Consider the following 13,952-nt stretch of genomic DNA (forward strand, 5'->3'; position numbering starts at 1 on the left):
GAAGGTACAACAGGTACCTCATACCTGCGCAATAACGACCGATGAAAAACGTTATGAATGGAAAAGGACGCAGGGAGGTCCAAACGGAAAGAAACAGGATTAAGAATCTCCAATATTCTATAAGGGCCGATGAACCGAGGTTTAAACTTAGGAGAAGAGACCCTCATAGGGACAAAACGAGAAGACAACCACACCAAATCTCCAACACAAAGCCGAGAACCAACACGACGATGACGGTTGGCAAAACGCTGAGTCTTCTCCTGGGACAACTTCAAATTGTCCATAACCTGCCCCCAGATGTGATGCAATCTCTCCACCACCGCATCCACTCCAGGACAATCCGAGGATTCCACCTGACCGGAGGAAAATCGAGGGTGAAACCCCGAATTACAGAAAAACGGGGACACCAAGGTGGAAGAGCTGGCCCGATTATTGAGGGCGAACTCTGCCAATGGCAAAAAAGCAACCCAATCATCCTGGTCAGCAGAGACAAAACACCTCAGATATGTCTCCAGGGTCTGATTAGTCCGCTCGGTCTGGCCATTAGTCTGAGGGTGAAAAGCAGATGAAAAAGACAAATCTATGCCCATCCTAGCACAGAATGCCCGCCAAAATCTAGACACAAATTGGGTACCTCTGTCAGAAACAATATTCTCAGGAATACCGTGCAATCGGACAACATTCTGAAAAAACAGAGGAACCAACTCAGAAGAAGAAGGCAACTTGGGCAGAGGAACCAAATGGACCATTTTAGAGAAACGGTCACAGACCACCCAGACGACAGACATCTTCTGGGAAACAGGCAGATCTGAAATAAAATCCATCGAGATGTGTGTCCAAGGCCTCTTAGGAATAGGCAAGGGCAACAGCAGTCCGCTAGCCCGAGAACTACAAGACTTGGCCCGAGCACAAACGTCACATGACTGCACAAAGACTCGCACATCTCGTGACAGGGAAGGCCACCAGAAGGATCTTGCCACCAAATCCCTGGTACCAAAAATTCCGGGATGACCTGCCAATGCAGAAGAATGTACCTCAGAGATGACTCTACTGGTCCAATCATCCGGAACAAACAGTCTATCAGGCGGACAACGATCCGGTCTATCCGCCTGAAACTCTTGCAAGGACCGCCGCAGATCAGGAGAAACGGCCGACAAAATTACTCCCTCCCTAAGGATACCTGTGGGTTCAGAATTACCAGGAGAGTCCGGGTCAAAACTCCTAGAAAGGGCATCTGCCTTAACATTCTTAGAACCCGGTAGGTATGACACCACAAAATTAAAGCGAGAAAAAAATAAAGACCAGCGCGCCTGTCTAGGATTCAGGCGCCTGGCAGTCTCAAGATAAATCAAATTTTTGTGGTCAGTCAATACCACCACCTGATGCTTAGCCCCCTCTAGCCAATGGCGCCACTCCTCAAACGCCCACTTCATGGCCAAAAGCTCCCGATTCCCAACATCATAATTCCGCTCTGCGGGCGAAAATTTGCGAGAAAAGAAGGCACAAGGCCTAATGACGGAGCAGTCGGAACCTTTCTGCGACAACACTGCCCCAGCTCCGATCTCCGAAGCGTCAACCTCAACCTGAAAAGGCAGATTCACATCAGGCTGACGCAACACAGGGGCAGAGGCAAAACGGTGCTTAAGCTCCTGAAAGGCCTCTACAGCATGAGGGGACCAATTAGCAACATCAGCGCCTTGTCTGGTCAAATCAGTCAGTGGTTTAACGACATCCGAAAAACCAGCAATAAATCGGCGGTAAAAGTTGGCAAAGCCCAAAAATCTCTGAAGACCCCTAAGAGAGGAGGGCTGAGTCCAGTCACAAATAGCTTGCACCTTGACGGGATCCATCTCAATGGAAGAGGGAGAAAAAATATACCCCAAAAAGGAAATTTTCTGGACCCCAAAAACGCACTTAGACCCCTTCACACATAAAGAATTAGACCGCAGAACCTGAAAAACTCTCCTGACCTGCTGGACATGAGAGTCCCAGTCATCAGAAAAAATCAGAATATCATCCAGATATATTATCATAAATTTATCCAGAAAATCGCGGAAAATATCATGCATAAAAGACTGGAAAACTGAAGGGGCATTAGAAAGACCAAAAGGCATGACCAAATACTCAAAGTGGCCCTCGGGCGTATTAAATGCGGTCTTCCACTCATCCCCCTGCCTGATCCGCACCAAATTATACGCCCCACGAAGATCAATTTTAGAGAACCACTTAGCACCCTCTATACAAGCAAACAAATCAGTAAGCAATGGCAATGGGTATTGATACTTAACAGTGATCTTATTCAGAAGCCGATAATCAATACATGGTCTCAAAGAGCCGTCCTTTTTTGAGACAAAGAAAAACCCAGCTCCCAAGGGAGAAGAAGATGGACGAATATGTCCCTTTTCCAAAGACTCCTTTATATATTCCCGCATAGCAGCATGTTCCGGCACAGACAGATTAAACAAACGACCCTTTGGATATTTGCAACCCGGTATCAAATCTATGGCACAATCGCACTCACGGTGCGGAGGTAACGACCCAAGCTTGGGTTCGTCAAAGACGTCTTGATAATCAGAGAGGAACTCAGGGACTTCAGAGGGAATGGACGACGAAATAGAAACCAAAGGTAAGTCCCCATGAATACCCTTACATCCCCAGCTCAACACAGACATTGCTCTCCAGTCCAAGACTGGATTGTGAGACTGCAACCATGGCAATCCCAGTACCAAATCGTCATGTAAATTATAGAGCACCAGGAAACGAATAATCTCCTGGTGATCCGGATTGATACGCATGGTTACTTGTGTCCAGTATTGTGGTTTATTATTAGCCAATGGGGTGGAGTCAATTCCCTTCAGAGGAATAAGAGTCTCCAAAGGCTCTAAATCAAAACCACAACGATTGGCAAAGGACCAATCCATAAGACTCAGAGCGGCGCCAGAGTCAACATAGGCGTCCGTGGCAATGGATGACAAAGAGCAAATCAGGGTTACAGACAAAATAAACTTAGACTGAATGGTGCCAATGGAAACAGACTTATCACGCTTCTTTGTACGCCTAGAGCATGCTGATATAACATGAGTAGAATCCCCACAATAGAAGCACAATCCATTCTTCCGTCTAAAATTCTGTCGCTCGCTCCTGGACAGAATTCTATCACACTGCATACTTTCTGGCGTCTTTTCCATAGACACCGCCAGATGGTGCACCGGTTTGCGCTCCCGCAGACGCCTATCAATCTGAATAGCCATTGTCATGGACTCATTCAGACCTGCAGGCACAGGGAACCCCACCATAACATCCTTAACGGCATCAGAGAGACCTTCTCTGAAAGTTGCCGCCAAGGCGCACTCATTCCACTGAGTAAGCACAGACCATTTACGGAATTTTTGGCAGTAAACTTCAGCTTCGTCTTGCCCCTGAGATAGTGCCATCAAAGTTTTTTCTGCCCGAAGTTCCAAATGAGGTTCCTCATAAAGCAAGCCCAAGGCCAGAAAAAACGCATCCACATCGCGCAACGCAGGATCCCCTGCTGGCAATGAGAAGGCCCAATCTTGAGGGTCACCCCTGAGCAAGGAAATCACAATCCTAACCTGCTGAGCAGGGTCTCCAGCTGAACGAGACTTCAGGGACAAATAAAGCTTACAATTATTTCGGAAATTCTGGAAGCTAGCTCTATTCCCTGTGAAGAACTCCGGCAAAGGAATTCTCGGCTCAGATACCGGAGCATGTACCACAAAATCTTGTAAATTTTGTACTTTCGTGATGAGATTATTCAAACCCGCAGTTACACTCTGAAGATCCATTATTGTCAGGTGCACACAGAGTCATACAGAGATTAGGAGGAGAGAGAGAAAAAAGACTGCAGCAAGGCAAACTGGAGGAAAAAAAAAAAAAAAAAAATTCCAGCAGACTTCTTATAACTCTCCTTTCTCAACCTGGGTCTTTAACACTTTATTGGCCGGTCAAACTGTCATGATCTCTGCAGGCAGAGATCATAGCAAGCCTATAGAGGGACAAGCTCTCGGAAGATGGAACTATACTGACCATGAACTAAGCCTGCCGCGCAACTAGAAATAGCCAGGTAGCATTTCCTATTTATCGCTAGATGCCCAGCTCTGGCCTAAGACCTAAATAGCTAGCAGAGGGAAATATAAGACCTGGCTCACCTCTAGAGAAATATTCCAAAGAAGACAGTAGCCCCCCACATATAATGACGGTGAGTTCAGATGAAACAACAAACGCAGCAGGAAAATAGTCTTAGCAAATTTGAGGTCCGCTTACTAGATAGCAGAAGACAGATAGTAAACTTTCATGGTCAGCAGAAAAACACTAACAAAACACCATCCAGAGATTACCTTAAACTCTGGCATTAACTCATAACGCCAGAGTAGCAATCCCTGATCAACGAGAGCTTTCCAGACACAGTAACAAAACTTCAGCTGTGAACTGGAACAAATAGGCAAAACGAAACATGGACAAAAGTCCAACTTATCTAGTAGTTGTCTAGAAGCAGGAACAAGCACTGAGAGGCATCAGATAACATTGTTGACCGGCAAGAAACCACCAGAGAAATGAGCTTAAATAGCGACACCCACTACTGATGGAACCAGGTGAAACAGGAAAGAGGATGACAAGTCCAATTCCACAAGCGGCCACCGGGGGAGCCCAGAATCCAAATTCACAACACTGATGCAAGTAGTAGGGCGAGAAGATGCAAGGAGCCTGATCATTTATTTTTCAGTGACTAGTTTAAAGACCGAGAGTAAGCTAGATTCAGTTGGGAAGGGAAGACAGTGCATAGCATGAGGGGATTGGGAGAAAATGTTCTGTTAGATATGGTCATTTTTTTCTTTGAAATAATTGGCCAGATCGTCAACGCTGAGATTGGTGGTCGGGGCCTGCACTCTTAGATGAGAAGGGAATGAAAAGTGTCAAAGAGACGTTTAGGATTCTTGGATAGTGAGGAGATGAGGGTTTGAAATAGGTTTGCTTGGAGAGGTGAAGGGCAGAGGTGAATGAACATAGAACATAGGAGCACTCAACTGATTGAGCGCTTCTGTGTATGGGAGAGTTGGTTGAGATGGCTTGGTCAAAGCATCATTTGGCCTATAGCCCTCTAATGTGTATGGTTGGCACACATTAGATGTATGTCTGACACAAGACAAAGTAAATGTTCACTGTGTCGGCACCATTGTAGTCTATGGCCCCATCGGCGTATACTTCCAAATCTCATGCGGGAGGTTCGGACGTAAGCCCCGACTGGACTAATGAATGGGTATTAAAAGCAGTGTGAAAGGACCTTTTTTGTGTGGAGCCATAAAATACCATTTTTTCACACTTGAGTTTTCATCTCTGTAGTTCTACGTTTAGATACCGATCACCATAACCTTGGGGGATCAGAATTAATTTTATAGTCAGGGAGTTGGGTATTTGTGCTGTCTCTGTGTCCATGTTTGGCTGTGTATCTGGGAACCTTGTGTGTATGTACTCCTACGTGTTATCTCTGTGTACCTGCGGATATCAGTTGTGTATCACTGTGTTTACTCCTGTCTGGGGACTAATCCAATATAGAGTCCTTGTGTCTCTTATCTCCTTTATGGTAAAATTATCATAAGAACACCATTCATAATATTAAAGCATTTTGGTCAGATCTGTTACAGTTTACATACATGTTCTTATATTATGTAGCCAGTTCATGTAGTAATAATTCCTTGTTGATTTCTATAATTCTGTGTTTCCTTGAAATGGGCACAGATTTGAGAATCCATTTACCATTGGAGGGGATTTTATATTGTTGCCATAGACGTCACCTCCACCCACTGCATAATTTAGTTGCATGAGCTACTAAACTGATGGAGTAGACAAAAATAATATAACTACTATAATAATGGTAACGCATATACAATAATACAGTTATTAAAATTGCTATAATACTACCAATACATATAAAAAATACAAGAATATAAAGAATATAACTACTACAAATTGCCCCTACGTATACGAATACTGTTACTGTAATACTGCCTTTACGAAACAATACTAAAGCAGTTATATTCTTGAACATATACAATAATATACAGGTGCATCTCACAAAATTAGAATATCATCAAAAAGTTATTTTATTTCAGTTCTTCAATACAAAAAGTGAAACTAATATATTTTATAGAGTCATTGCAAACAGAGTGATCTATTTCAAGTGTTTATTTCTGTTAATATTGATGATAATGGCTTATGCAGCGCCCCAGAGTCCTGGTCGTTGCAGTACTGTGGCTCCGCCGCTAAGGGGGGCTATGGTACGTCTGATGGCACTGAAGGAGTTCATCTGACCAGGTATCACAGACACCAATACATTTCACAGTCTGGCCTCCAGGGGGAGCTAAGGGTTCTATTTATTAGGCCACTCCTCACAATCTGGTAAAACTGGGGGTTAGGCAGGAAGTTAGGGAGAAAGCTGACTGGGTTGGAACCAGGCAACACCTTGTGGCAGAGGGTGTTGTAGGGGAAGATTCAGAGGGGTCCCTGTCAGGGGTGGGATCCTGACAGAGGCCTAGCAACCAGAGAGAACGTTACGGGACCGTGCCTGCACGATATAGCGGCGGTACCCCAAGAAAGGGCAAGAAGCGAGGTTTATTGTGCTGAGTGAGAAACGAGATCAACGCAACAAGGAGAATACCAGTAGGAGTCGTGCTGTAAGACGAGGCAACATCCTATTGAGGCGCATAACCGGTGGCCGGAACGCCGAGGAAGTATAGAGCTCCAAGCCAAACTTCAAACCTATGGCAGGACAGTCAGTTACAGGCGGGCTGTCTCACCCAGACCCAGGAAGACACAGGGGGGTAACAACAGGAGTGGGGCGACGCTGGAGTCCCGGAAGAGCTCCGAGCCTCCCCGTCATACGGGTGCGTCCTAACCGTAAGATCAGGGGGACGTAGAGGGAGAACATCAGAATCGAGTTGTGAGGGAACACGAGAAACAGACACAACAGTTGTGGGGACTATCCCGTAAGCACAGCAGGGGAGGACCACAACACACAAGCGCAGGAAGGTAGGCACAGATTTCCACCTGCAAAGGGAACTCTGGAGGTGCCATCAGACCGGCCGGACTTGCGCAGCCCGGTTAACCGTATTCCGGATTGAGGACTCAGAAGCCTTCAGTAAAGAGGTAAAGAGACTGCAACCTGGTGTCCTCGTTATTGACCGCGACCGGCACTACACCGCACCATAACATCAGCACCATACCATCACCTTTTATTGTGCGCCCCTCAGCAGGGTCACGGACCGGGCCTAGCCACCGTGACAACCCCAGAGCAGAGACTCAGAGGCCCGGTACCGGGTACCCCTCGGCCCTGCGGCAGTGGGGGCGCTGCACTTATAGCCAATGAAAACCCAAAAGTCATTATCTCAATAACTTACAATACTTTATAACACCAGCTTGAAAAATTATTTTAAAATCCGAAATGTTGGCCTACTGAAATGTATGTTCATATGTTCAGTAAATGCATTCAGTACTTGGTCAGGACTCCTTGTGCATCAATTACTGCATCAATGCGGTGTGGCATGATGGTGATCAGTCTGTGGCACTGCTGAGGTGTTATGGAAGCCCAGGTTGCTTTGATAGCAGCCTTCAGCTTGTCTGCATTGTTGGGTCTGATGTCTCTCATCTTACTCTTGACAATACCCCATAGATTCTCTATGGGGTTAAGATCAAGCACAGTGATTCTGTTCTTTTAAAAGCAGGAATTGGCACTTTTGGCAGTGTGGAGAGGTGCCAAGTCCTGCTGGAGAATGAAATTTCCATCTCCAATAAGCTTGTCGGCAGAGGGAAGCATGAAGTGCTCTAAAATTTCCTGGTAGATGGCTGCGCTGACTTTGGTCTTGATAAAACACAGTGGACCTACACCAGCAGATGACATGGCTCTCCAAACCATCACTGATTGTGGAAACTTCACACTAGACCTTGGAAATCAAGGTCCCAGAGTCTGCAGGAAGAATGGAGAGACAGACAATCCAAGCTTCTTGAGGACTAGTATGAAGTTTCCACAATCAGTGATGGTTTGGGGAGCCATATCATCTGCTGGTATAGGTACACTGTGTTTTATCAAGACCAAAGTCGTCTACCAGGAAATTTTAGAGCACTTCATGCTTCCCTCTGCCGACAAGCTTTTGGAGTGGGAAATTTAATTCTCCAGCAGGACTTGGCATCTGTCCACACTGCCCAAAGTACCAATTCCTGGTCTAAAAACAACAGTAGAGGAAGATGAGAAACACCAGACCCAACAATGCAGACGACCTGAAGGCTGCTATCAAAGCAACCTGGGCTTCCATAACACCTCAGCAGTGCCACAGACTGATCGCCTCCATGCCACACCGCAATGCAGTAATTGATGCAAAAGGAGCCTGGACCAAGTATTGAGTGCATTTACTGAACATACATATCAGTAGGCCAACATTTCGGATTTTAAAATCATTTTTTCAAGCTGGTGTTATAAAGTATTCTAATTTACTGAGATAATAACTTTTGTGTTTTCATTGGCTGTAAGCCATAATCATCAACATTAACAGAAATACACACTTGAAATAGATTACTTTGTTTGTATTGACTCTATATAATATGTGAGTTTCACTTTTTGTATTGAAGAACTGAAATAAATGAACCTTTTGATGATATTCTAATTTTGTGAGATGCACCTGTAACTGCTAAAATGTTGATCTGATGTACAAGAATATAAATACTATAATACTGCTCTCTTTGTGCAATATATGGTAACTACTGTAATGTTGCCCTGTACACTAATTTAACTTCCAGAATGCTGCCCTTATGTGCTGGAGTATAACTATTATAATATGGCCCCCTATGTACAAGAATGTGACTTCTATAATTATGCCTCTAATGGACAAGACTATAACCACTGTAATTCAGCCCCCCATGTACAAGACTATAACTACTACAATACTGCCCCTTATGTGCAAAAATATCACTACTGTATTACTGCCACCTATGTACAAGAATATAACTACTGTAATACTGCCCCTATGTACAATAATACAACTACTACAATGCTGGACACTATGTACAAGAATATAACTGCTACTGTCAGTATAAGCAAGAATATATCTACTATAATACTGCCCCCTATGTACAAGAATATAACTACTATTATACTGCCCTCTACATACAAGAATATAACTACTATAATACTGCCCCCTATGTACAAGAATATAACTACTATAATACTGCCCCCTATATACAAGAATATAACTATAATACTGCCCCATGTACAAGAATATAACTACTACAACACTGCCCCCTATGTACAAGAATATAACTACTATAATACTGTCACCTATTTACAAGAATATGATAACTATAATACTGCTCCTATATACAAGAATATAACTACTATATTACTGCTCCTATATAGAAGAATATAACTACTATAATACTGCTCCTATATACAAGAATATAACTACTATATTACTGCTCCTATATAGAAGAATATAACTACTATAATACTGCTCCTATATACAAGAATATAACTACTGTAATACTGCTCCTATATACAAGAATATAACTACTATAATACTGCCCCTATATACAAGAATATAACTACTATATTACTGCCTCTATGTACAAGAATATAACTACTATAGTATTACTGTTACTACTATAAATATTGTTTTGGATGTAAACCTGCTGAAATGGAGAAACACGATAAACTTTATTGAGCTCACACGACGTCTTGTACACATGTACTAGTCACTGAGCGTGTCAATTAAATCCTTAGCAAGTCCCATATCTCAGGAGGGGGCGGGTGGTGTGTGGGCATCCAGAGGTGGGTTGCTTAAAAATTAACTCCACAACTCCACCCTAAGAAAGCTATAGGCTTTTTTTTTGCTTAGTTTCTCATCTATCAGAGTTACCTGTAGTGCTGAGGTGACAGGCTGGAGTCAATGTAGCCGAGGTTGAGGGGCCAATAACCTCACTGGGGGCATTAGCTGGAAGCCAGCCGTTGTTTGCTGATGATAATGAGACTTTCTAAGGCCCTGATAGATATGGATATGGCTGACTACACTGAGGCTTTGGACCCGGCTTACACAACATTGGAATTTGAGAACATGCAAGTGCTGGCCATAGGGAACGGTAAGAGACTCTCTGTTGTTGTACATCTGTAGGTAATGATGGGTGTAGTAGTGCCTTATTACTATGGAGGCAAACCCAAACACCTTGGTGCCACCGATCGATAGAAAATGGCGCATACTAACTTTGGGTGTTAATAGACAACCTTTACTATTCCATGAAATAAATAGAGCCAATGATAGCTTCTTCTGGTGGATTTATTTTAAGACAAGCTACTTCTTTTCTGATTTCTTGCCTTTCAAAATTGTTGGAATTTTTATTTTAATATTTTCAGTTTTTTCTTAATTAATTTGTATATAAAAGCTTAGCAGACAATCATGATTTTTTTTTGTAATATTATGGCCTACATAATGTTATGAAAGCTTTTTATCATTTGCCATGGACATTAATTCATTGATGAGTGATGGAGCGTGGGAGCCGTGAAGTGGATAGTTCTTTCTTTAGGTAAATAAGGGCCATGAAGTCATCGGTCTGACTGTTATCAGTTCCTACGGTAATATATATCCTCAGCTATATCCTCAGATTAGCCAGACCTACATAGACTGGAGGAAGAAATTTGTTTGCCTTAAAGTTTGACAGGCAAGAAAGATATGTTGGGGCCAAATCTGTGAATCCTGTAGAGATGAAGTAAACTTTTAGGTGGCCTTATAATAATATTTTTATTTGTATAGCGCCAACATATTCTGCATCACTTTACATGTCAGCCTTCTTGAATATACCACTAAATTCATGTACATGGGCTTCATCAAAATGATTTTCAATTTCATGATGTGATGGCAAAGCACCAGGACATGAACGGTGGGGAACTGACCTCTGGGATTCCTAACATCCTGTTATGAAGGAATTGATTTGATTTGCTGATTTAGCACTGCATGCTCTTCTATTTTGACCAGCATCCTCCCCGACCATCCTCATCCTCATTAGAACTGGGCCACGTTGCAGTTCCCTGTAGAGCTAGTGGCTGAGGGATACTGTACAAGGGACAGCACTGTCTCCACTTGGAGGTCTCCGAGGCGAGACCGCTACCATCATCAAGTGATGTCACATCCTAGAAATATGACACTCATTTTATGAAATGGAAAACCCTTTTTTAATGGAATTATCAAATGTTCTGAATCACTGTAAACCTTTCTGCCATCCACAGTCATAGTAAGTTATATAAAATGGAACCTCCTGGAGCAAGGCCTAAAAGTAAATCTGCTTCTATTGTCTCATCAGAGTTACATATTTCTAGTCTGGTGACCCTGCAGGTTTCTGGACGTAAATGCCAAATTTTAGGAATGTTGTTGAATTTATACATAATTGCAATATCGGTAAAAATAATAAAAGAATTAAAATAAAAACCATGTATAATTTGATCTATTTCTGGGCATGTGAAAACCAACATCACTGTATTTACAACTTTAACAGGAGTGGTCACTAACTTTATGAAAAATCTTGTCCGAATCCTAAATCCAGTGGTGGAACTTGAAACTCGTAGGCACAATGCAAGATATTCAACAGGGTCCCAATTATTACAGCTCTTTAATAGTATTGGTCTACTCATATAGGTTGAAGGGACCTTTTTGGTCCAGGGCCTAGGTGCGACTATAACTCCTGCACCCACCATAGCTATGCCCCTGCCTAGATATGGGCTGTAATAAATCTTAGATTTTTTTTTTGCTACAAAGCTACCATTCAGACAGACCTCTAAGGTTAGAGTTAGATGGGTCCAGGAAACATAAGATGCTTTCCCTTTATATCTACGTCTTAAACATATAGAACTCGTGATTAGAGCTCATTCAGATGTCAACGATTCTCGTATGCAGAAAACGGGACATGTTTGGTCAGTTATTACCATCGTAGTTTCATCGGTTTTTCCTGTATGCAAAAATACCCAAAAAACTTATCAAGATTTCTCATGCTTCTTTTATCAAACAGTCCGTGATGTCATCCGAGCGCTGTCCGTTTGTTTTTCACTAACCCATAGACATGTTTTGGGGAGTTTGATTTGCAACTCAGATCAAAGTTGGACATTTCTCTGTGTTTTGGTGCGGAGTCAAAATACACAAGCATGTGAACAGCCACAGAGACCTTAATAGGTGTAAGTTCTATCCATGAAAAATGCGGACAGAAATCTTCCAAGGAAAAATTGTTGTTTGAATGAGGCCTTAAAAGTTGCGTCTTCATTGAGACTGACATGATGGGGAGGAAATGACTTGACGTGGAGTAGTTGTCTTCTTTCCTGCTTCATGGTTTCATGCAAATGAATGGGGTTGGATTGTCAGGAAGTAAAAGCAGAAAAAAAGCAAGAAAATCTGTGGTTCTCTGTATTGTCCAGCCTGGGTACAAGTTTATGAGGTTATGTAACGGGTTGTGGCAGCCATGCTGAAGGACTTGTATATGTGTCAACATCATTTTTAGGGTATGGTCCCACACAACCTGAAAGGTGACACTTCAGACTCACTAGTGCTCATCAGGGCAAGATATAAAAACCAAGCAATTCTGTTACAAGAAAACCTTGTTGCCGTTTGTACTGCTGAGGAATAAGCTTTTTGGTTCCTTGTTCCCGTGTGAAAAAAAATCTGTCATGGATTTGCAAAATAACGCAGGTCAGACTTCCAACGATGACCATCGGATATTCCATGTGTGGCCAGCACTTTGGTCAGATTACCTGTGGCTTTAAATCTGCATGACAAAAGTCTGGACAAACCCTCAGCCCTAATACTGGCATTCCCTTCACCACACAGCCATGACAAGGAATAAAAGGTATGAACCTAGGATACGTTCACGGGATGTCTTTTTCAAGTAAATTCCGTCTAAAAAAAAAAGTGTTAAAAACCCAAAGAATGGACATAATGTACATCTGTAAAATTACTTGTTCCATCTTTTGTCACTTCTATTAACTGCTTCAGACTTCAAAAGCTGGGAAGTGGTTAAAACAGGAAGCATGTTAATTATTTGGGCAGCATCCACTTGAAACCCCTTGCTAATAAAAGTTTCATTCAAAAAATTGGGATAGTGAATATTTGGATTGCCCTTGGAAAGAAAAAACTATTCTAGAGCATCTTCTTTTTGGACTCTTCATTGTACTGTTCCTTTGTTATTCCTGGAAATGTATGAGCGAATTGACAAATAGTTTCACCAGTTGTGGTTGCGTCCCTTAAGGGCCGGTGCAGATGGCCTTAGATTCTCTCATCCAAGAAAATGAGGCCAATTATTCACATGACACTCTGATCAAACTCTGATCAGAGTGTCATCATAGTGTTATCTGATTCTCTTGGATAAGGTGAAGAGAAAAATCTCTCCATTGTGCCAATCCGTGGAGGTCGGACTGCACTGAGATGTCATCCGAGTGCAGTCCAATGATTTCTACTCACTCATTGACTTGCATGGCCGACTGCAATCTGAATATAAGATCAAACTCGGGCATGCAGTGATTTTTTTTCTCGAACAGTCTGTTTGAGGAAAAAATCGAACATGTGCACAGCAGCTTCGGCTAACACTTGTTTGAGTTCAATCCAATCTGATGGTTTGCCCACACAGTCTGATATTATTCTGTCAGTGCTGGCAGTATCAGCACATGCTCCCTTGACAAGTGTGTTGGTAACGCCCAGCTGTAAAATGACATGAGGAATAAGAAAAGAACAGCACTAAACAAATGCCCAATTAATTAAGACTGACATTTTGTATGGCAGTCTTAATGAAGGATGCGCTGGACTAAGACAAATTTATAAAAAGGCGTGCACCTCTTTAATGGAGTTGGCGCATTTTTCAATTGCCGGGTACCAGAAATATACACCAGGCATAACATATTCCACTTTTGTAGGGTA

At 42.7% G+C, this 13,952-nt stretch overlaps 1 protein-coding gene across 2 annotated transcripts in view; it reads left to right on the plus strand.

Moving 5' to 3' along the window:
* The window catches only part of HNF4A (hepatocyte nuclear factor 4 alpha), a 192,314-nt gene that overhangs the window by 147,835 nt on the left and 30,527 nt on the right, over positions 1 to 13,952 (plus strand). Inside the window, exon 1 of one of the 2 annotated variants that reach the window (XM_077252783.1) lies at positions 9,909 to 10,143. The exons of the other annotated variant lie outside the window; for it this stretch is intronic. Within the exon in view, the coding sequence (XP_077108898.1) occupies positions 10,023 to 10,143 (121 nt within the window). The 5' untranslated portion in view covers positions 9,909 to 10,022. Of the gene's footprint in view, positions 1 to 9,908; positions 10,144 to 13,952 lie in introns of those variants that run through there. 2 annotated transcript variants of the gene reach the window in all.

The sequence above is a fragment of the Ranitomeya variabilis genome, chromosome 4 (genome assembly GCF_051348905.1).
Source record: "Ranitomeya variabilis isolate aRanVar5 chromosome 4, aRanVar5.hap1, whole genome shotgun sequence".
Lineage (NCBI taxonomy): Eukaryota > Metazoa > Chordata > Amphibia > Anura > Dendrobatidae > Ranitomeya > Ranitomeya variabilis.